At 43.8% G+C, this 25,570-nt stretch overlaps 1 protein-coding gene across 4 annotated transcripts in view; it reads right to left on the bottom strand.

Annotated features, from left to right (window-relative positions):
- The window catches only part of LOC118369142 (cGMP-specific 3',5'-cyclic phosphodiesterase), a 113,695-nt gene that overhangs the window by 71,656 nt on the left and 16,469 nt on the right, over positions 1–25,570 (bottom strand). For 2 of the 4 annotated variants that reach the window (XM_052495739.1, XM_052495740.1), the window contains exons 1-3: positions 18,674–18,921; positions 13,665–14,199; positions 7,616–7,789 (exon numbers count right to left, since the gene is read on the bottom strand). In XM_052495739.1, the coding sequence (XP_052351699.1) occupies positions 7,616–7,789; positions 13,665–14,199; positions 18,674–18,771 (807 nt within the window). In that variant the 5' untranslated portion in view covers positions 18,772–18,921. Of the gene's footprint in view, positions 1–7,615; positions 7,790–13,664; positions 14,200–18,673; positions 18,922–25,570 lie in introns of those variants that run through there. The other 2 variants (XM_052495741.1, XM_052495742.1) reach the window with 1 other exon arrangement.

The raw sequence follows: 25,570 nt of genomic DNA, 5'->3' as shown, positions 1-25,570 counted from the left end.
GTTAGAATATGGAGAATAGTATAGCGTAGTATGATATAATATGTATACCGTACTTGGAAAGGGAGGATACCTAGTCAGTTGTACAATTGAATGACTTCGACTGAAATGTGTCTTCCACATTTAACCCAACCCCTCTGAATCAGAAAGGTGCGGGGGGGCTGCCATAATCGACATCCACGTCTTCGGCGCCCGGGGAACAGTGGGTTAACTGCCTTGCTCAGGGCCCTGATCACGGAACTGTGTGATAGCGAGTTCTAAGTAACGGTTTGAGCTCCATAATGAGCTCCATCATGAGCTCCATCATGAGCTCCATAATGAGCTCCATCATGAGCTCAATCATGATTTAATAACCCTGCATGTCCCAATTTCTTCTTCTTTTTTTTACTACAATTTGTATTTGGTCTTCATTAAACACCATCCACAATTACTTGACCCTCGGCCACAACCAAAATAATGTAACAGCGTTTACGGAGGACATAAATAAAGGTCGGCTAAATCAAACAATGGAATGGAATAATACCAATGTAGGGAAGGGAATGAATACTGTATTGGCAGTTAAATATACCATGTTATGACTTACGGTTGCTATCGATAGTGGCTAACAATTTTTATTAACATAGGCTATAGCCTACAAATTGAAAGAAACAGGAAAAGTTGGGGCACACGATTAAAACATCCTAGAGAACACAAAGGTTACATTTGGAGTGGCTCTTTGCCTTTGTCATCCAATTTGGCTTGTGTCTCCACATTTTATCCCTTCAAGTTACAAGGTCATACGATTAAAATTTGGCATAACGGCACACTACTTCACTGTGGGAAAGGGGCATAAACAGCCCTAACAGTCATGTTGATATACGTTTCCGTTTCCTGCCATATGACTGGTTTCACATTCATCTCCTCGATCATAAGGTAAAATAGATCTGAAACAATTAGTCAAACAAATTGTCATTTAGCCGACATTATACCTACAGTCCCTTCAGAACCTATTCATACCCCTTGACTTATTCCACATTTCGTTGTGTTAAAGCCTGAATTCAAAACTGATTTTTAAAAAGACCATCTACACACAATACGCCATAATGGCAAAGTTAAAACATTTATTTTTATTTTTCATGTTTGCTAATTTATTGAAAATGATATATAGAAATATCTAATTTACATAAGTATTCACAACTCTTAAGCCAATACTTTGTAGAAGCACATTTGGAAGCGATTTTACAGCCCATGAGTCTTTCTAGGTAAATATCTAAGAGCTTTCTACACCTGAATTGTACAACATTTGCCCATTATTCTTCTCAAAATTCTTCAAGCTCAAATGGGTTGTTGATCATTGCTAGCAACCATTTTCAGATATTGCCATAGATTTTCAAGTAGATTTATATAAACTTTATATAAACTGTAACTTGGACACTCAGGAACATTCACTATCTTCTTGGTAAGCAACTCCAGTGTAGAATTGGCCTTGTGATTTAGGTTATTGTCCTCTAGGATTTTGCCTGTGCTGAGCTCCATTCCATTTATTTTCTATCCTGAAAACTCTCCAGTCATTAGGGATTACAATCATACCCATAACATGATGCAGCCACCACTATGCTTGAAAATATGGAGCGTGGTACTCAGTAATGTGTGGGCTATTGGGCATTTGCCACCAAACACACTTTGTATTCAGGACAAAAAATGTATCACTTGCCACATTTTGTGCAATATTACTTTGGGGCCTTGTTGCAAACAGAATGCATAGTTTGAAATATATGTCATTAAACTCTGTAACTGTTTTAAAGTCACCATTTGCCTCGTGGTGAAATCTCTGAGTGGTTCCCTTCTGCTCTGGCAACTGAGTTAGTTAGGACGCCTGTATTTTTGTAGGGACTGGGTGTATTGATGCACCATCCAAAGTGTAATGAATAACTTCACCATGCTCAAAGGGTTATTCAATGTGTGCTTTTTTTTTTACCCAACTACCAATAGGTGCCCTTCTTTGCTAGGTATTGTAAAACCTTCCTGGTCTTTGTGGTTAAATCTGTGTTTACAAATAATTGTATATGTGTAGTCATTCAAAAAATCCTGCTAAACACTATTATTTCACACAGAGTCTATGCAACTTATTACGTGACTTGTTAAGCACATTTTTACTACCGAACTAATGTAGGCTTGCCATAACAAAGGGGTTGAAAACTTATTTTTAAATTAATTTGTTAAAATTTAGAAAAACATAATTTCACTTTTGACATTATGAGCTATTGTGTGTAGGCCAGTGTCACTGTGTAGGCCAGTGACAACAAATCTCAATTTTAACCATTTTAAATTCAGGCTGTAACATAAATTAAATGTAGCTCTTATCATATCAATTTATAAATCAAATTTCACAGAGAATGCTCTTATGACTATTAGAAAACAATTCATGAGATGCTTTTTTTCCCCACTTGGAACCGGCAGGTTTGCTCATCCTTATTCATGGTTTCCTCGTGTGTAAAGGTGGTGGAATTATTAGGTCAGAATATGGCGTATCTGTAGACACACCTCCATTTCTTTGATCACCACTCTAAACGTGTACCTTGCTGGCACTGGCATTTCCCCTAAGGTCAGAATACGCATAGAGAGAAAAGTGCATACAAATTGAATAATGTTCCATTTACGCACGCGTAACTCAGGTCTGAATTTCCTCCTTTGTGAATATGGGCCCAGAAACACATGGACATTCTAGACAATTGACTAGACTTAAAGGAATAACCACCACATTTTCCCTTTACTGTGAGAATGACCAGACTCCTGTTCTGGATCCCTATTTTGTGAGACAGAGGCTGAGTCCCACATGACACCCTACTCCCTATATAGTGCACTCATTTTACACAGGGCCCATAGGGCTACGGTCAAAAGTAGGATTTCATATAAGGAATGGGGAGTCATTTGGGATGCATCCAGAGTGGATGGATGTCCTGAAGTACCCTCTCCTTGTGGCTCTGCGACCACCCACACCGTGACCTTTCTTTCTAGATGGTGTGTGCACATGTACGAGCACACCTCAGATGCCTAATACACACACTGACACATTTTATGACGAAACGATGAACATTATACTGATTTCATAAAACACCCACTTTCCAATTCCCATATAAATTCCATTCTAACCTCCAAACCACATAAACAAGGACCAAATCAACTGCTCTCTCTCTTTCCCAAATGAGTAATTTCTTTTCCTCTAACACTGGACACGCCTCTAAACAGAGGAACTCCTAATCAACTACAATTTCCGACCTAGGTCTTCAAGAGTCTCAAATTAGGAGTGCCGATATAGGATCTTTTTTTTTTGCCATTTAAATAAAAAGGAATACGATAATATACAGTAACTTAGATCAGCACTCGTACTCTGAGACACCTTTTGATTGCAGGCCAAAATCTCTATGAGATTAGAGAGATTGAGAATATAATTGCTAGAGCCAGACCAAATCTTTGGAGGCAGACTTTTCCTTAAAAATAATATTCTGCCTTGGTTATTTGAATTCTAAAGTAATTGATGATATTTTAACAAGAGAAAAGTTTTGTTTTTGCTATGATTGTGGCTATGATTTTTTTAATAGTTCTATCTCGGAGTCAATATTACCTAAATCGGTCAGTAGTGTATAACTTACGTTGGTCACAGAAATCGTTGAAATATACCGAACAAAAATATAAATGCATTTACGCAACAATTTCAAATATTTTACTCAGTTACAGTTCATATAAGGAAATCAGCCAATTGAAATATATTTGTTAGGCCCTAATCTATGGATTTCACATGACTAAAATAAAAGGCAGTGGAGTGGATCAGAAAACCAGTCCGTGTCTGTGACCACCATTTGCCTCATGCAGCGCCACACATCTCCTTTTCATAGTGATGATCAGGCTGTTGATTATGGCCTGTGGAATGTAGTCCCCACTCCTCTTCAATGGCTGTGCGATGTTGCTGGATATTGGCGGGAACCGGAACACGCTGCCCTACACGTCAATCCAGAGCATTCCAAACATGTTCAAATTTTGTCATGTCTAGTGAGTATTGAGATATTTTCAGCTTCCAGGAATTGTGTACAGCATTATCATGCTGAAACATGAGGTGATAGTGGTGGGTGAATCGCACGACAATGGGCCTCAGGATCTCTGTGCATTCAAATTGCCATCGATAAAATACAATTGTGTTCATTGTCCGTAGCTTATGCCTGCCCATACCATAACCCCACCACCACTATGAGTCACTCTGTTCCCAATGTTGACATCAGCAAACTGCTCGCCCACATGATGCCATACACATGGTCTGTGGGTGAGAAATTAACATTCAATTCTCTGTCAATAGCTCTGGTGGACATTCCTGCAGTCAGCATACCAATTGTACACTCCCTCAAAACTTGAGACATCTGTGGCATTATGTTGTGTGACAAAACTGCACATTTTAGAGTGGCCTTTATTTGTCCCCAGCACAAGGTGCACCTGTGTAATGATCATAATGTTTAATGAGCTTCTTGATATGACACACCAGTCAGGTGGATGGATTATCTTGGAAAATAAGAAATGCTCACTAACAGGGATGCAAACAAATTTGGGCACAACATTTTAGAGAAATAAGCTTTTTATGCATATATTTTATTTCAGCTTATGAAACATTGGACCAACATTTTACATGTTGAGATTATATATTTTTTTCAGTGTAAAAGTGACCACTGTTCTAGAGACAACACTGTAGGGGTATTGATAAGAAAACTTCCCTGTAAATTCCACATATGGGTATGGCCTGTGCGTTTGCCTACCACTCTCCCCACAGAGTTCTGCGCCACATCAAACATCCAGAGGGGACTTTTGATCCCAGGTTTCACCACCAATTTGAATGCCGTCCCAACTGCCCAAACTGGGGCTTAACGAGCCAATCAGAGAGCAAGGAATTCCCTAGGTAGGAGCTACCTCCATGCAGAGTGACGCAGATGCACTATCTGAAAGCTTGGGCTGTTTTGTAAAAACATAACGCAGGTCCCGTATCAGATTCTATGGACCCAGCTGGTGGCTTGTTTTACTAACAGACACACACTCACAAACATGAATGCACACACTCCACACACACGCACGCACGCACGCACACACACACACACACACACACACACACACACACACACACACACACACACACACACACACACACACACACACACACACACACACCTCCTCTCCTGTGTCCATACCGGATTAACAAACTAATTGGACACAGGTGCCGGATTAACAAACTAATTGGACACAGGTGGGTCGACAAGAAGCCACGGGCTCTCTCTCTCTCTGTCGCTGTCTTTGTCTCTTCCTCGCTCTGTCTCTTCTAATTTATCTCTTCTTCTCTCTCCCTCCCTCCAGTCTAGGTCCCTGTAGGCTTGTTTAGGAAAACACCCGGCCACTTCATCAAAATTAAGTGCTATAAATATCACCAATAAAGTCATCGTCGTCAGTCTGAACACTGTTGGCCGGCAACCAGATGATTGCGTAAACAGCTAGCTAATCAGGGGTAAGGTAGAGTGATGTCACATGAAATTGCATGTGAGTAGACATGGACATGTATACAAAGAAGAAAGAACACTCTTCTTCTCTCTCAAACATCTGCGTTCTCTTTCAAAGACATACTTCCTCCACAGGGGGTCTGACTGTGTGTGTGTGTGTGTGTGTGTGTGTGTGTGTGTGTGTGTGTGTGTGTGTGTGTGTGTGTGTGTGTGTGTGTGTGTGTGTGTGTGTGTGTGTGTGTGTGTGTGTGTGTGTGTGTGTGTTGTGTGTGTGTGTGTGTGTGTGAGCTCTTCACATTACACATCCTGTCCTCCTTACAGACTCTGGCTTTCATCTCCCTCTCCACCAATTGACAGAGCTGGGACCCTACTGGGAGAACACCGATAAGTTTACATCTCCGAGAGCAGTGGTTCCCAACCAGGGGCACTAGGACCCCTGGGGGTACTTGGCCTATTTACAGGGGGTACTTAAAGGGGTTAAAAAAGGTTGGAAACCACTGTCCTAGAGAGGGGGATCATGTCAGGAAGACCTCTGGTCCTGCTGCGGTGTGAGTAGATACACGCGCCATGTACGTAATCAAACGCACACTGTATGTCTACAATCCTGCTCTTAATGTATATGTGACAGCAAGGTAAAAATGGAGTAGAACAGTGGCCACTTGCAGCTGAAGGACACACACATGCACGCACGCACACTATACACACACTCAGCACAACCGTGTAATTTCCATGGCTGAGAGACAGCAAGGAAAGCTGAGCCCTGTTTTAGGCCCTGTGCAGTGACATCACTATGTGGGTCAAAGGTTAAAATCCGGCATGATCTCCAGGGGCCATGACATTGTAACTGGGCCAAGACTGATACTATGACCTTTAATCATTACAGATCATTACAGCGTTAAAACCTTTACTATACTGTACATACTCATGACTGACCATCTTAGTTAGACTGCCTTGGTAATGACAGGTTGAAAGGTCAAGACGGTTTGATTATTGATTGCAGCAAGAAAGTGATACGTCTTGTAAAACAATACCCAACAGGATCGATATACTCAAACTGTCAAGGGACGACGTGTCATGAGTGAGGTATGTCTGGGCCCTTACGTAAAAGGTAAACTCGCACTGATTTTTGTGAGTATTTCACTTTAAGTGAGTGAGAGGGGTTGAATGTGTGTCCTTCAATCCAGTGATGTACTTTTTGACCCACGTGATCGTTTTCTTATCTATGATTTTTAAATTCTCTCTCTCTCCCTCCCTCGCCCCCTCCCGCTCCCTCCCTCTCTACCCCTCCATCTCCTCCCCCTCCCCCTTCCCTCTCCCCTCCCTCTCTCCCTTCCCTCTCCCCCTTCCCTCTCCCCCTCCCTCCCTCCCTCCCTCCCTCCCTCCCTCCCTCCCTCCCTCCCTCCCGCTCTGTGGTTTATGCTTGGCCAGTCACTCTCAGGTCCTGCACTCCGACAGCAAAGACACATACTCCCCGACACAAACAGTGGCCTGATTCAAAACACACACACCCAACATCCTCATTATATTCATCATCATAATCCCACCGGGTGTCCATATTACCTGACACGAAGCAGAGAAACAAGGGAGGCTGCAAAAAAAGGAGGTCAAAAGAGCATTACCCTTTATTTAGGTAGTACTTAGAATGTACACGGGAATATGTTGTAATAATCATTCAATTACCTACTGTGATAACTACCTTTGGGTTTCTTGACGATTCATTGAAACAGGCTCCATAAATTACTGCTTTTAAACGCATAATGTTTTATTTAGTAAGTACCGGCTGAAATCGTAGAGTAAATTAAAGCCTTTACCCAAGAAGGAAAATAAGAAGGAGAATGAGACTACCAAAAAACGAGGAAAGAAAGGCTCCGTCTCCGGCATATCAGTGCTTGAGGCGTCACTACAGACCCTGGTTCAATCCCGGGCTGTATCACAACTGGCCGTGATCGGGAGACCCATAGGGCGGCACTCAATTGGCCCAGAGTAGTCCGGGTTAGGGGAGGGTTTGGCCGGGGTAGGCCGTCATTGTAAAATAAGAATTTGTTCTTAACTGACTTGCCTAGTTAAATAAATAAAGGTTAAATAATTATATTTTTCTAAAGTCTCACCTCGTAAGCATTCTTGATGTTGAGGGGCTGGCCCGTGGCCGCCACGTGACCCACAATTCCCTTGTTCCACTCCAGGCGGATGCAGCTATTGGACACCTCCTCCAGTGTGGAGCCCTCGGCCACATCAAACAGCCTGCTCACCAGGAACTTCCTGTTGGAGCTGTCCTCGCCCACCTGGGATTCACAAAACAAAGGAACAGAAGTGAGGTCATACCTATCGAGATTCTACAGGAAGAAACTGTGCAAAATGCTCCACAGTTTACACTACGCCATGATTTGATATGATACTTTCCTGTTAATGTGCATGGAAATGTTATCATTTCTACCTGATACGGTTGTACAATTAGATAAGGATTAGACAGGAATTCAAAGATATGAGCAAATAAAATTCATAGAATAAAAAGGGAAGCTTTACATCTTCCTAAGTCTGAGTGTGGTTTTAACCTTCCCGACTTGGAATTGTATCAACACGCCAGTGGCGGTAAGTGCCGTTAAAGATGAGGGAGGGTGAGTTTTATTTCTATTACAGCATATTGAATGGCTGTCATTCATATTCTATTCACCCAGTTCAATGTAACAGCGATAGGTTTAGGCTACAAAATGTTCCCTATACCCATCATGAGGTTGCCTAAACCTAGTGTATGAATGAAATTTTACAACTTAGGTGCACACAGGTCGAGAGGAAAATATGAGGTGACAGACAGTGACACATGGACAGACAGTGACATTTAATACTGCCTTTTACACCCTTTGCCTGCATCTAGCTGACATAGGGGTGTAATCATTAGTACAACAGTTGCAAACGAGAGCTTCTGTTGGACAAATTCAGGTATGTTAATTCCACGTTTTGTTCCGTTTAAGAAACGTTTTTCAACAGAATTGGGGGAATGAATACACCCCTGATCACGCGTAAACACTGTTCCCTTTCATAGCAGCCACGTTGTATCCGTTCTCGCAACTCTCCTCCTCTCACCTCTTCCCTTCGCTTGTGGACTTCAATGTACAACACATCAGCTGTATGTGACCAGGTGAAAAAACCTTTTCATGCCAAACCGCTACACACAGCCTACATCGTTGTCACCATATTAGCTAAAGTAACATCATAGTCAGCATAGCTAATAAAACGAATGCGTTAGTAAACCTGCTACAATCATGTAGTATTGTTACAGTGTATAGTCAGTAAGCAGTTACACCGGCGTGGCCCCGGTGGCAATAAATTAGTAATACAAAAAGCTTACCTTGTTGGAAAGTCATATCCAGCTAGCTAACATAGCATCCCTCTGTTTTAGCAGGGTGTTTCAGTAGGCTAAACTACCTAGGTGAATTTGCTAGCTAAGTAAGTGAAACTGCTTCTCTTACTTCTCCTTCATTTTGGAAGAAATTAACTTGTTCAAAATTGTTCAACTATTGTATTTCTCTCTCTTGATGCTTTGATTGGGTGGACAACATGTCAGTTCATGCTGCAAGAGCTCTGATAGGCTGGAGGACGTCCTCCCGATGTTGTCATAATTAGTGTGTGTCTATGGAAGGGGGTGAGAACCATGAGCCTCCTAGGGTTTTGTATTGAAGTCAATGAACCCAGAGGAGGACGGAAACTAGCTGTCCTCCTGCTATACCATGGTGCTGCCCTACAGGCTACTGTAGACCTTCTTTGCAAAATAGTGTTTTAATCAATTATTTGGTCACGTGATTATATTTAGTATTGTTTTATCTAAAACTTATAACTTTTAAATGTTTTACAAATTTTTATGAAATTCACTGAGGAGGATGGTCCTCCCCTTCCTTCCATGAGGAGCCTATAAACTGTAACACGCTACCCAAGGCTTTTACTTGCAACATAGTTAGACAAACAATGGGTACATATTGAAGATGCACATGCTCATCCCCAGAATCTTTTTACATGTCTATGTTCAAAGGATAAAGCTAAGAACATGAACAACTTCATAGTTAATAAAACTATAACAATATGGAAGAAAATGAAACATATTCTACAAGAACCAATATCACTCCCTAAAAACACAACCCTATGGAACAATCCTTGGATAGCGTTTCAGAATTCACAGATAAGTTGATCCACAAGGAAAACTAAAGGCATAGAAACCGTAAATGACTTGGTAACAGGAAACACACTACATGACCAAAGTATGTGGACACCTGCTTGTTGATATCTCATTCTAAATTCATGGGCATATGAAGTTGGCCCCCCTGCTATAATAGCCTCCACTATTCTGGGAAGGATTTCCACTAGATGTGGGAACCTTGCTGCGGGGACTTGCTTCCATTCAGCCACAAGAGCATTAGTGAGGTCGGGCACGGATGTTGGGCCATCAGTCACTGGCTTTATCAATAAGTACATCGAGGACGTCGTCCCCACAGTGACTGTACGTACATACCCCAACCAGAAGTTGAGCTGCCACTTTCAAGGTGCGGGACTCTAACCCGGAAGCTTACAAGAAATCCTGCTATGACCTGCGACGAACCATCAAAAAGGCAAAGCGTCAACACAGGGCTAAGATTGAATTATACTACACCGGCTCCGACGCTCGTCTTATGTGGCAGGGCTTGCAAACTATTACAGACTACAAATGGAAGAACAGCCAAGAGCTGCTCAGTGACACAAGCCCACCAGACGATCTAAATCACTTCTATGCTAGCTTCGAGGCAAGCAACACTGAGGCATGCATGAGAGCATCAGCTGTTCCGGACGACTGTGTGATCATGCTCTCCGTAGCCGACGTGAGTAAGACCTTTAAACAGGTCAACATACACAAGGCTGCGGGGCCAGACGGATTACCAGGACGTGTGTTCCAGGCATGTGCTCGACCAACTTGCAGGTGTCTTCACTGACATTTTCAACATTTCCCTGATTAAGTCTGTAATACCAACATGTTTCAAGCAGACCACCATAGTGCCTGTGCCCAAGGACACAAAGGCAACCTGCCTAAATGACTACAGACCCGTAGCACTCACGTCTGTAGCCATGAAATGCTTTGAAAGGTTTCGTAATGGCTCACATCAACACCATTATCCCAGAAACCCTAGAACCACTCCAATTTTCATACCGCCCAAACAGATCCACAGATGATGCAATCTCTATTGCACTCCACACTGCCCTTTCACACCTGGACAAAAGGAACACTTATGTGAGAATGCTATTAATTGACTACAGCTCAGCGTTCCACACCATAGTACCCTCAAAGCTCATCACTACGCTAAGGATCCTGGGACTAAAAACACCTCCCTCTGCAACTGGATCCTGGACTTCCTGACGGGCCGCCCCCAGGTGTTGAGGGTAGGTAGCAACACATCTGCCATGCTGATCCTCAACACTGGAGCTCCACAGGGGTGCGTGCTCAGTCCCCTCCTGTACTCCCTGTTCACCCACGACTACATGACCAGGCACAACTCCAACACCATCATTAAGTTTGCAGACGACAAAACAGTGGTAGGCCTGAGAACAGACAACAACGAGACAGCCTATAGGGAGGAGGTCAGAGACCTGGCCGTGTGGTGCCATAATAACAACCTATCCCTCAACGTAGCCAAGACTAAGGAGATGATTGTGGACTACAGGAAAAGGAGGACTGAGCACGCCCCCATTCTCATCGACGGGGCTGTAGTAGAGCAGGTTGAGAGCTTCAAGTTCCTTGGTGTCCACATCAACAGCAAACTAGAATGGTCCAAATACACCAAGACAGTAGTGAAGAGAGCATGACAAAGCCTATTCCCCCTCAGGAAACTAAAAAGATTTGACATGGGTCCTTAGATCCTCAAAAGATTCTACAGATGAAACGAGAATATTGTGAATATTGCATCACTGCTTGGTACGGCAATTGCTCGGCCTCTGACCGCAAGGCACTACATAGGGTAGTGCGTACGGCCCAGTACATCACTGGGGCTAAGCTGCCTGCCATCCAGGACCTCTACACCAGGCGGTGTCAGAGCAAGGCCCTAAAAATTGTCAAAGACCCCAACCACTCCAGTCATAGACTGTTCTCTCTACTATCGCATGACAAGTGGTACCGGAGTGCCAAGTCCAAGACAAAAAGGCTTCTCAACAGTTTTTACCCCGAAGCCATAAGCGTCCTGAACAGGTCATCAAATGGCTACCAGGACTATTTGCATTGTGTCCCGCCTCCCACCACCCGCCAACCCCTCTTTTACGCTACTGCTACTCTCTGTTCATCATATATGCATAGTCACTTTAACTATATCTACATCTACATACTACCTCAATCAGCCTGACTAACCGGTGTCTGTATGTAGCCTCGCTACTTCTATAGCCTCGCTACTGTATATAGCCTGTCTTTTTACTGTTGTTTTATTTCTTTACTTACCTATTGTCTACCTAACACCTTTTTTGCACTATTGGTTAGAGCCTATAAGTAAGCATTTCACTGTAAGGTGTATTCGGGACACGTGACAAATAAACTTTGATTTGATTTAGTGAGGTCGGGCACTAATGTTGGGCCATTACGCCTGGCTCGCAGTCGTTATGTTTGTCTATGGAGATTGCATGGCTGCTCGATTTTATACACCTGTCAGCAATGGGTATGGTTAAAATAGCCAAATCCACTCATTTGAAGTGCTGTCCACATACTTTTGAACATATGTACATTTATTTCCAGAAATAGAATTAAAAAGCCATTTTGGACTGACGATGTAGATATTTTCAAGTATATGCAACTTAAAAGTTACATATCACAAAATTTGATTAGAAACCAGAGCAACCTCGAGGGAATCTTATTTGAGTCAGAAAAGGATGTTTATATGAGAAGGAAGTTAAACAAAACCTTAAAAAGAGCATCTCCAACTCTTTTAGAAAAGAATATAAACTATTGGAACCAAGACTTAAAAATAACTGAAGTTGGCACAAGATGGAGGGAATGTTGGAGCATAACTAATGAAATTACAGTTTTCTAAAATGTATGCTTAATCCAGTATAAACTAATGTATAGAATGTATCATACAAGAGACACAAATTCACAAATTCTACAGCACAACGAGGACTCAATAATCCATGCTGTCTGGGACTCCTGTGAAGTCTCAGCCCATGGGCAGAGCTAGAAAGTTGGCTGTCAAAAGTATTACAATGTAAACTTACTTTTAATCCGTCTCTTCTGCATACTTCAAGACATGGCATATCGGATTGTTGTGAGATAATCATCCAGCCAAATGGGTCTCTTCTCATCTTGAAAAAACGTGTACTAAAAACTTGGAAATCAATCAATCGGCCATCATTAACACAATGGAAAAATCGAATGATGTATTATTGAAATAACACCGGCGTCTGAGATTGATTTCTTTTTACAATTTGACACAATGTGCCAAACAATAATGTAGGCACTAGGGATGGAGGTGTGAGCATGCGGGTCTGGGCAGAGGAGATGTAGTTGTGGTTTGTAAGTTGTTGTTCGTATGTGTATGTTTTGTATCTGGTGTGGGGGGGGGGGAAATCTATAATATGAAAAATGACATTCTAATAATAATCATTTTTCATAATAAGAGAGAGCAGGAAGTACACTTGGGAGCCAACTATTCCAACAGTTTAATTCAGCACCATATAATTGAAAAACGAATCCTTCATCATCTCATTCTAAATTTGTTTCATGACATAGGCTAACCCGTGCCCAACCCGTACCCAATCCTTCTTTCTCTCATAGGCTAACCCGTGCCCAATCCTTCTTTCTCTCATAGGCTAACCCGTGCCCAATCCTTCTTTCTCTCATAGGCTAACCCGTGCCCAATCCTTCGACTCTCTCATAGGCTAACCCGTGCCCAATCCTTCTTTCTCTCATAGGCTAACCCGTGCCCAATCCTTCTTTCTCTCATAGGCTAACCCGTGCCCAATCCTTCGACTCTCTCATAGGCTAACCCGTGCCCAATCCTTCTTTCTCTCATAGGCTAACCCGTGCCCAATCCTTCTTTCTCTCATAGGCTAACCCGTGCCCAATCCTTCTTTCTCTCATAGGCTAATCCGTACCCAATCCTTCTTTCTCTCATAGGCTAACCGTGCCCGATCCTTCTTTCCCATTGTGCCCCTACCTACCAGGAAGAGGGAGTAGCGGTCGGCAGCAATCAGCTCGTTGATGTGCAGAAAGATCTTGTGGCACAGAGCCGTCACGTCCAAGTGACTCGACACATCCTTCACCAACTCCAACAGCCTGGCACAGCGGTCCAAGCCCCGGGCACTGCCCACCTCGTCCATCATCCCCACAGGGATGCCAAGCCCGACCCCTCCCTGCTGGGTTCTGAAGGGCATGGGCGTCCGGATGTCGCCTCGGTCGGGTTCGGCGTCGCAGAGGAAGGTTAGTGAGCCTTCCGCGTCCTTGACCACGATGGGCCTCAGTGGCCTGTCAAACTCAGATGCAGAGATCTTGCGGGTGGGGGTGCTAGGAGCAGGGCTGGGGGACGGGGAGGGAGAGCGCCCGTCGTTCAGGCCCAGGGAAGGGGGCAAGGAGAAGGCTAGGCAGGGACTGTCTGAGGGCTGGGTGGGTCTCTGAGGTGTAAGGGTTTCTTTGGAGGATGATGAGGAGGGCTGGATGGAGTGGACTCGCTCAGCAAACCAGGCATTCACCATCTCCCTGTACCAACACACAACACACGGGACATTATACGACATTATAAAAACAATAACCAATATCATACAACAGGTCAATATGACATTATAGGATATTAGAGGTAAATATAAACAATCTGAGGAATTTGTGTATTTGACAAGCTTTACATGTGGAGGTAGTGCGAAGAGGTTCTAACAGATTTCTCCATCTCCTAATAGACAATAGACAGGACACACAGGACATGCATTACAACACATCATGAGATATGCCTTACCAGACTTACAATACATTAATCATAATCAGACATTTGAACAACATTCTACCGCAATCCCAGGGGCACACGCGTATGCACACACCACGCACACACGTTCCCCCTCACACAGTAACTCACAGACTAATTCTGGTCGGCAGTGCACATTTGTAAAGCATGACTGATATGCACAGTGCCAGCATTAAAAACACTGTTAACCACAAGGTCCTAGGTTCAAATCCCAACCTTTTTTATTTTGTCAAAGACTTACTTTGGCTGAACAGCCCTACTGAAACCTTCCTAAACCCCAGCGGCTGTAAAAACGGATTTGCCATGAAATGTGCCTGTAGATTAGGCTGCCTGCCAGACACATAAAACTGAGCCCTAACCGCACTATGAAATCGCAAGCCGATGGAAGCGGAATGTTATCTCGCCAAGCATAAGAGACAGCAACCTGTGTGTACGTCTCTGTGTGTGTGTGTGTGTGTGTGTGTGTGTGTGTGTGTGTGTGTGTGTGTGTGTGTGTGTGTGTGTGTGTGTGTGTGTGTGTGTGTGTGTGTGTGTGTGTGTGTGTGTGTGTGTGTGTGTGTGTGTGTGTGTGTGTGTGTGTGTGTGTGTGTGTGTGTGTGCGCGTGTGTGCGTGCGTGTGTGCGTGTGTGAGACCCCCTAGTGAGAATCCCCCATAGAGCAGCCCTAATGTGTCCTTAGGAGCTCTTAGAGAACTGAGTTTCAGACCTAAACATCCGATCTGATGATATGTGCAAGCGGATACATTTTGACGTGTCAATCAAATAATGTTTCACATAACGCGGTTACTGTGGATACACACAAGAAAATGCATATCTCCCGTTACTTCTCTTAGAGAAATATGTCTGACCTTTCCATGGGCCTGTGGAAAATGGGATGGTATCCAATGTGATAAGATTATTTGACTGAAATGTAAACTATGCAAACCTGGACTGGCAAACACTTATTCTGGATAGACAAATGCAAATAAGTAGCCCTAAAGAAGTCCTCACTTTATTTGCACGGAATGTATCCACTATCATTTCTTATAGCCAACAAGAGCTTTTGAACATCAGATCAGCAGTTACTTACCCCAATTCCGATTTTAACTTTGACTCATCTGCCCTGGGGGCTTTATGTAATTCCGACCCAAATTTCAGGGTTTCCAAGAGGCAGGAGAGGGGGAATCCTGGCGAGATTAAGCCGTTCGGGAAAACCTGCCACCTCTTCCCTCCATTCTATTATCAATCACTTGATAATAAGACGGATGACCTCTGATCGTGGATTTGCTACAAACGGGACTCTCATAACTCTGCTTTTCTGAAACATGGCTTTCGGACAAGATACCCCTCAGGGCTAACCAACTCGATGGATTCTCCAGTCAAAGAGTGGACAGGACAGTAGAGTCAGGGAAATCGAGAGAGGGAGGGATTTGCTTCTTCATCAACAACAAATGATGTGCTGACACAAGTGCAGTGGAAGTCTCAACCCATTGTGGTGATGGTAGGCAACATCACCTCCGCCACGCTGAGCATCAACACAGCGGCCTCACAGGGGTGTGTGCTTAGTCCCCTCCTGTACTCCCTGTTCACCCACGACTGCGTGGCCACGCACGACTCCAACACCATCATCAAGACAGGCCGGTGGTAGGCCTGGTCACCGACGACGATGAGACAGCCTACAGGGATGAGGTCAGTGACCTGGCAGTGTGGTGCCGAGACAACAACTTCTGCCTCAACTTCAGTAAGACCAAGGACCTGATCGTGGACTACAGGAAACAAGGGGGCGAGCATGCCCCTATCCACATCCACGGGGCTGCAGTGGAGTGGGTCGAGAGCTTCAAGTTCCTTGGTGTCCAAATCACTAAGTACTTAAAATGGTCCACTCATACGCGCATGGTTGTGAAGAAGGTGCGACAGCGCCTCTTCCCCCTGAGGAGGTTGAAAAAGTTTGGCACGGGCCCTCAAATCCTCAGAAAGTTCTACAGCTGCACCATTGAGAGCATCTTGACCGGTTGCATCTCTACTTGGTATGGGAACGGCACCGTCCTCGATCGGATGGCTCTACAGAAGGTGGTACGGACAGCCCAGTACATCACTGGGGCCGAGCTCCCTGCCTTCCAGGACCTTTTTATCAGGCGGTGTGAAAAGGAGACCCGGAAAACCGTTGAAGACTCCAGCCACGCAAGCCATCGACTGTTTTCTCTGCTTTCCGCACGGCAGGTGGTACAGGTGCCAATAGGCTCCTGAACAGCTTCTATCCCCTAAACCATAAGACTTCTAAATAGCTAAAAGAATGGCTACACAAACTATCTGAGTTGACCCTTGTACTCCTTTTTGTTGTTGTTGCTCTGTCTCTACACACACTCACAGGACTCTACATACACTCACAGGACTCTACACACTCACGCACACTGACACTCCAACACACACACATAACCTGCACAAACATGTATACTGACTCTACACACACTCACAGGACTCTACACACTCACGCACACTGACACTCCAACACACACACATAACCTGCACAAACATGTATACTGACTCTACACACACTCACAGGACTCTACACACTCACGCACACTGACACTCCAATACACACACATAACCTGCACAAACATGTATACTGACTCTACACACACTCACAGGACTCTACACACTCACAGGACTCTACACACACTCACAGGACTCTACACACACTCACAGGACTCTACACACTCACAGGACTCCACACACTCACAGGACTCTACACACTCACAGGACTCTACACACACTCACAGGACTCTACACACTCACAGGACTCTACACACACTCACAGGACTCTACACACACTCACAGGACTCTACACACTCACAGGACTCTACACACTCACAGGACTCTACACACTCACAGGACTCTACACACTCACGCACACTGACACTCCAATACACACACATAACCTGCACAAACATGTATACTGACTCTACACACACTCACAGGACTCTACACACTCACAGGACTCTACACACACTCACAGGACTCTACACACACTCACAGGACTCTACACACTCACAGGACTCTACACACTCACAGGACTCTACACACACTCACAGGACTCTACACACTCACAGGACTCTACACACACTCACAGGACTCTACACACACTCACAGGACTCTACACACTCACAGGACTCTACACACTCACATACAATCGTCATGTATGCTGCTGCTACTCTTTTTGTCATATATCCTGATGCCTAGTCACCTTACCTCTAAACATATCTACCTCTTCCACTACAGTACCCCCGCACATTGTACGGTATTGGAACTGACACCGTATAAAGCTTCGTACTTTCTCGTGTTCTTCTTATTTCGCATGTTTATTTATTGTGTTTTTGTTCTTCCTGTTATTTTTGTTATTTTTGTTGTTGTGCCACATTGATATTGATCACTGCATCGTTGGGTTTGGGGGTTTCAAGGAAGGCATTTCACTGTACTTGTGCAAGTGAGAATAAAACTTGAAACTCGAAACGAAACTAGGACTGATAGTTGTGATGCCAAGGTGCCAGCCTCACTATATGGACAGAATATGCCCTTAATGACAGTAAGGCTGCTGGATTGCGACAACTGGCACCTCACCCAGGAATTCATAGTGTGCTGCTGTGAGATAAAATACTGTAAATAATGACTGTTTACTGACTGTATGTCTAAACATGAACTAATTGTCCTTTTAGGTTCTGATTGCAATCTAGGCAAATGTATCCAGCCTATAATGTCTTATCTAAACAGGAACACAAACTGCACACGAGCCACTGCGATATGTCAAAACATGCCACAACACCTTTATGTTAGAATAAAACCAATACAACTAATAAGGTCAATAGCATCTATTCCAGAAGTTGTGTGGTAACACAACAAAACGTGTTTAACTTGTAATTAACTGCGCTTTTTGGAACAGCGTGGAATGGAATCGCCCGAATAAAGGTTAATGATTACACTTATGCTCTCAATTATTTTGCTATTTTGGTGAATGGTTACTGACTGTAGTGCCGATGGTCCGGGGCAATAATACAAGTCAGTAACGTTAGTAGCATGTCGTTTTACGTTGAAACAACTCAGGATGTTTCAACTCAGGAACACATTAATTATCGCTCAGATTGATTCAAATATAATAGACAGCGAGGATGTATCAGAAAATGAGCTATCCCTGTTTTGGAAATAGAATTAATCAGTTACGACTTAAATCTCACCCCGCGCTTACCTTGTAGCCTTCCTGACAAAGTAGGAGTGAGCGAACTCCAAGTGGTCGTCAAGCCACGCTTCCATCCTTTCGTATTCAGGGAGATAGCAGCCCTCCATGCTCAGAGCCAAAATTCCTCAAATTAATCAGATTACCATCAACACTCCGAAGATGGAAGCAAATAATATCAGTCACTGGCAAGCAGTGTGTGTGGTGGTAATCTGTTTTCAAGCGAGCGCTTCCTACATTGTGAGCGCCTGTGGGTAGACTTCTGCAAGAGTCTCATTGCCTTTGCGCAGCAACATCGCCTCAGCAACATGCCCCCCCCCTCCCTCCAATAACGGATTCTAAATTCCAAAATGGAAAAGCGATGTTTTCTTGTGATTTGTTTGTATGTTTATTTGACAGAAAAGTAGATATGGGTTTACATCAAAGGGCATAACTTAATAATAATAATATGTGTGTACATATCCAGGATGGCGGAGATTTTCACATCGGTGAACTAAGTTAATTAATGGAAGATGGTTCAAATGTGCCCTCGATAAGTCAGCTGAACATATTTTAAGCCTAACTGTCAACCAAATAGATTGACATTTTCACCATGTGCATATTCTCATGAATACATGGAACTATTTAACATACAGCATGAGCTATGGCTCCTTCCTTACACTCAAATGACCTTACTTGCCTCATATATTTGAGTGGGTGTTGGTGAATGCTGATACAAGGGCAAAACAATCAGTAGCAACTACAAGCAAGTAGGGATGACCCACTGGTTCTCCTCAACAACAACAAAAATCTGTATTTAAAGTTGCTCGCCCTTATTAATAAAAAAATATCCCAGATTGGGAATGCTGATCTAAGATCAGGCCCCCTCCGATCCATATAATACAATGCATTATTACCTAAAAAGCCAAATTGTTCCTAGATCAGCACTCCTACTCTAAGACGCTTTATGAATACGAACCACCGAGTGTGCCGTCTCAATACAATCAATCACTGAACATGCTCCATTGAACTCCCCAGCCCATTTCGGAGGCCCACACTGAATTGACAAATAGTAATGGCCTCCACAATATACTATTCATTGTCGCAGGCCCTTTAGATCCTGTGTATCTCTGGTGTCCAGCCAGTGGGACCATGCTGATACTGTGGTGTTACCTTACCCAGCAGATGGCATCTCTTTTACCCCTGGGAACACAGGACCCGCTCCCCAGGCATATGGGAGCTCCCTGGCCTCCTACTAGAGAATCTGGACAGCCCAGAACATTAGGCATCCAGTCTATCTGATAGGGGGATCTGATAGTGGGACCCTTCCCCAAAATTAACACATAAATGCCCAGGACACACACGTACATACACACACGCACACGCATGCACACACACACATGCGCACACGCGCACACACAAACGCACACACAAACAGGGCCACCCCGGGCTCTCTTCCAGATGTTCCAACAGTGTGTGTTTCAAAACCGAGCTGGTCCAGACTTGTCAGGTCTCTCTCTAAATCTCACTGTCTGTCATTCTGCTGCAAAGTGGTCCCAGAGCATTTAGTATAATACGTTACATTTCGTATGGTATGTATTCATTTGTGGATGTCCATCATCCATTGCATATGACATGTTACAAATGACAATTCGTATGATACGTTACAAATTGCAATTCATACAACGTAACAAATTTGCAAAACGTAAAATATGTTGCGAATTTGCAAAATGTACAATATGTTTCTAATTTGCAAAATGTATGATATGTTACGAATTCCAATTTGTTGTGGCTAATGTCAGCTAGGGGTGGCTAGGTCGGCTAACGCTAACCTTAGCTAGGCTTGGGCAGTGGTTCCCAAACTGTGGGGCTTTTAAGGAACTCAGTCCGACTTTCAACTTACTCTTGAAAGATGTGACGGTAGAATGCACAAGGTGCAATTTCAGAATTGGGTAGGGAATCATCGGTTTGGAATAATGTTTGAGTCACTCAAATATCACATGAATACACATTAGACATGGAAAAATGTATAGAGGTGCAAGAAAATGCTTTGGGTTGGTCCCCAAAGCCGGAAGAATATGTGTTAGGGGTTAAAGTTAGGGTTAAAGTTAGGATGTGTTCGGGTTGACAGACGCTCGCGTTATACGCCCAACCACTCTCCTTTTGTCTCATGTAACATTTCATACTAACTTGAGTGTCCTGGATTTACGTTTACGATGTCTATGAGACCAGTCTGGGGACCTTGAAAGCATAGGAGTCATTCTGGAAGTGTATTGGTTGTGTGCGTGTGTGCGTACGTGCGTGCTTGTGTGTGTTTACACGCTCGCAAGTGCATGTATGTCCTTCACAGGAACACTGTCCAGGTGTAGTCACTCAGCAGACAGAGAGGTTGGGTGTGATGACTCGGCCTTCACTCACCAGTCAAACAACACTCCCCTCTCCACCATATAATTCCCGGCTCTAGCTTAAACAGCCAGCTCCCTATTGTAAACGTGGCCTTCAGTTGTACTCTGAGAGATAACCCCGCTGCAGTAAAACTTTCCATATACTGTACATTCCTATCACGGAAGCAATGCTGAGTGAAGTGCACCACACACACACTGCTAGCATAGGGAAACAATCCTACTTCTTAACCACAGTGGGCAGTAGCTTGCACCAACACAATCTAATACATACAGGGTTTATACACACACTATCCACTACTCCCCCCTCCCTCTCTCTCACACACTCACTCGAGTGCACACACACACACAAACACACACACAGAGACACACACAGAGCCTGTGGGATCTCTCTACCTCAACTCGACCCATTCTTAGCTCCTCTCCGGTGGACTTTGCCCTGCAGGCTTTTCCAGTGGAGCCATTAAGTAAACATGAGTTATTCTGAAACATGGAGGGACGCTACTTTATGGCTGTGGCTCATAATGGGAAAAGACCATGGGGTAGAAGGCCTATATTCTCTTGTTCTAAATGGAGACTCAATGTAACTCAGTGTTCACTCACTGCACTATAAAGATGTTATTACGGGTGATTATTCTGCTGTTACTGGTGTTTTGTCATTATTGGTACAGACAGATGGTAGGAAAAGAACACAGAGATGATCAGACTAACTGTATTGTCTGGAGAACGGCTTTAATGTGTGCCGTAGAGCACTCATACCGTTATTCTTATCCTTCGTATAGAAGGAGTACTTATCATGTACTCAATGTAAGCTAAGTGTGATGTTTTTCGTCCTGTTGCAATTTCATGGCCCTTCAGATATCGCAGGTACAGTACATATGAGGTCTACCCCTCTGACATACACTACTAACACAAGATGAACAATGTGAGAAGTATCTGCTTCGAAATGCTCCATAGAATAGCTTAGATCAGAATACCTCTCTCTAAGCAGGCCAGTTTGTGTGCTGAAATATGTGCAGGCAGGCAGAGTAGCGAAGAAGCATGGGTCTGGGCCGAAATGGCTACTTTCCATGCTTCCTCTCCATATTCGACAAAACACAGAACCGTCTCTGTAGAACGTCAGCCCGGAGCACACGGTCACTGGTAAATCAAATTGGACGAGAGAGAAAGAGGTTTAAGTTCACAGTCCCGGGGGAGGGTTGGTCTCTGGGACGAACTCCTAACTGAACGAGATGACCTACTACCTCTGCCTGTCTGTCCGAAGCAGCTTAGGGGCCTGTTCTGTTTCAATGTTCTCCGAGAACCCGGTTCCCGATGTTATACAACTGTCCTCTATTGCATGGAACAGTGTGTTTACAGTGGAAGGCTGGGGGATCACTAAGTTGTTCCAGACAAAAGAAAGTCATTTCCTGAGCCGCTGGAAGCCCACTCACTCAGAAAGAGCACATTTCCATTTGCAGAGCAATATCAGTCATGGTTCGTTTCTGTCCTCTTCTTCCTCTCCTGAGCCTTGACATCAGGACCGGTTTGAGGATGACCTGCCTAAAGGGGGCATTTTAAATCCATGGGGTGGGGGGGGGGCACAACTAGTATTGCTTTAGAGCCCTGATAAAAGGTATATTGGTCCTACAAGTGTTCAAATGTACAAAAGGGGACCGGAAATATAGCCGTACGTAACAACAACCATCGTTTTGTGACATTAGAGGGGCTAAAATGGATCTCGTTTTCCACAAAGAACCAGGGAGAAGGAAGTTGACCCTCATTTTCCAAAGGGTTTGAATTGAAAAATAGTTATTATGGTCATACTATTACCACTATTGTCTGATCAGTTTGAGGTGTGTGTGTGTGTGTGTGTGTGTGTGTGCTTGCGAGCCTGACGCCTGTGTGCATTCGTGTGTGTGTGTGTGTGTGTGTGTGTGTGTGTGTGTGTGTGTGTTTACATGTGAGTGAATGAGTAGGTGGATGGTTGTGAGTGCATGCAAGTGTGTGAGCATGCCTGTGTGTGTGTCCTGCTTCGACAAACAAACAAGAGAGAAGCCATAGGGGCCAGTGAACCTTTCATCGTCTTTCTGACAGAGCACGTTTTTCTTGAGTGATTTTATAATCGCTGCAACACCTCCCTGGGGGCAAAATTATGAGCGAGAGGCATTTGACAAGATTCATTTGAATACATGGCCTTTAAGCGTCACACACATAAACACACTTGATGAGTATTATGCAGATTATGCCGATTCTAAGCAGAAAAACTCAATGTGCTGGATTTGTCAGTGCACCTGCAGCTGTAATAACATGTAGCCAGAGATTTCTGCTACTTGTATTTGAAATACGTATTGAATTACATTTCAAATAACTTTAAGTATTTTGTCATTTGTGTTACACTGGCCTGAACTACGATCCAATGTATTTGGTTAAAAAAATACTTAGACGTGTAATTTGTATTTTCAGAATACAAAATACTTAAAAAAAAAAAATTTGATAGCGTTTCAAAATGTGTGTCCCCTTTCACCCTGCAGTGGTATCATAAGACTGATGGCACTGATAAGAGTGTTTGCTAAAAGACTAAAATGTACATATGAAAATTAACACTTGCAAAGCACATTGGGTATTATTCTAATGAGCTCCACCCAGAAACGAGGCCAATAATAACACCCAGTGAATCAGGTGTGAAGGTAAGACCCAGATGCAGACAACGTCGAATTAACTCCAACAGGGGCAGGCAATAGACAGGTCAAGGCAGGGGTCAGTAAACCAGAGGTGGGGCAATGGCACTGGATGGCAGGCAGACTCAGGGTCAGGGTAGGCAGAGGTCAAATATCCAGAGGTGGGGCAAAGGTACAGGTCGGCAGGTAGGCTCAGGAGCAGTCAGAGTGGGCAGGCAGGCGGCTCCAAGTCAGGACAGGCAAGGGTCAAAACCAGGAGGGTGAGAAAAAGAGAGACTGGGAAAAGCAGGAGCTGAGACACAAAAACGCTGGTTGATTTGACAAAGAAAACGAACTGGCAACAGACAAACAGAGAACACAGGTATAAATACACAGGGGATAATAGGGAAGATGGGTGACACCTGGAGGGGGGTGGAGACAATCACAAAGACAGGTGAAACAGATCAGGGTGTGACACAGTGTACTTTGCAATTGTTCATTTTTACATTTACATTTGGGTAATTTAGCAGATACTCATCACACCATAGTGCCATCAGACTTCTGATAGCAGTGCGAGGTGAAAGGGGGGATTTACATTTGGTTATTTATCCAGAGGTACTTATAGTCAGTGCATTCAACTACGGTAGATTAACAACCACATATCACAGTCAATGTTTTTTGTTACCGTTACTGAAAATGTTGTCGTCGTGAAGGTGTGCACTTGCATAAGTATCTTGCATTTTAGCTTGTTATTGTAACAAGACACATTTTCACGTATCCCCCCCCCCCCCCATCTCTGCACGTAGCACTTCTCCCATTGCAGTGTTGAGACGGCGCTTCAGAATGACTGACGTTTACGAGTGAAACCGACTGCATTTACATTTTCACATTTACATTTGAGTCATCCGGCACAGGGTTTCCCCAAGCCTTTCCCGGCGTCAAAGTAATATCACACATGTGTAGTAGATGCAGGCAGTCGGCAGTAATGGATTGCCTTTACTGTGTACAGAGCTGTACTGCGAGGGTACAGGTGTTTTACATCCTAACGAGGGAAGCCATCCACTGCTAGCTAATGTGTTGCACCCGCTGCTCAAAACTGATTCAAGTTTATGCGATCATTATCATCGTCATCATCATCATACGCAGCAGATGCTTTTTTAACACACGTAGTCAGTCACTGACAAGAAACTGGAAATTAAACTGAAACTGAAGAAACAAGATCACTTGAATAAGCTGTACATTGCCAATGTTCCCTGTTCCCGGGATAAAATGAAAAAGTGATAGAATACTGTGTTTAAGCTGCAACAGTACTGATGTTACCTTGACTAACCCCCTAATGGGTTTGGCGAGATAAACTTCAGCTGCAAACAGGTGGTTTAAAAACATTTAATGAACTACTCAATCAGGATGAAGGGATATCATGTTACTCATTAGTGACATTGTGAGCAGTTTTAGTTATCCTGTAACGTTGGAATAACCAGTCCAGCTACAGCTCTGACAGCCTTGCCTGAGAGAATTCTAGTATGCCTATCTATACAGCACATGCTATTTTAATGACATCAAACGTGTGTTTCTGCATCAATTACGTGTATTTCTATGCCTTCCCTTCCACTATAAATATAGTAGGTGCACTAACAATTGCCTTTCCCTATAACTGTAAACCAGAGGAATTTGGCTTTGAAACAGACCATGTCTGGGAATGCACTCAATGCGCTCAGTTTCCCATGTATGCTCATCCATCTCAACATCAAAGGGTGCTTGTCAGACATCCCAATTACCAGCCTGATATATTACAGTTTCCATCATTCTAAAGGAGAGATCTAAACTCACAGTGGACCTACCCATCTGGGATCTACAGTATCTGCATCTTTTGGTAGATAGAGAAATAA

This window comes from Oncorhynchus keta, chromosome 35 (genome assembly GCF_023373465.1).
Source record: "Oncorhynchus keta strain PuntledgeMale-10-30-2019 chromosome 35, Oket_V2, whole genome shotgun sequence".
NCBI lineage: Eukaryota > Metazoa > Chordata > Actinopteri > Salmoniformes > Salmonidae > Oncorhynchus > Oncorhynchus keta.
Note: the sequence above shows the minus strand (reverse complement) of the source record. Positions and strands in the feature narration are given on the sequence as shown.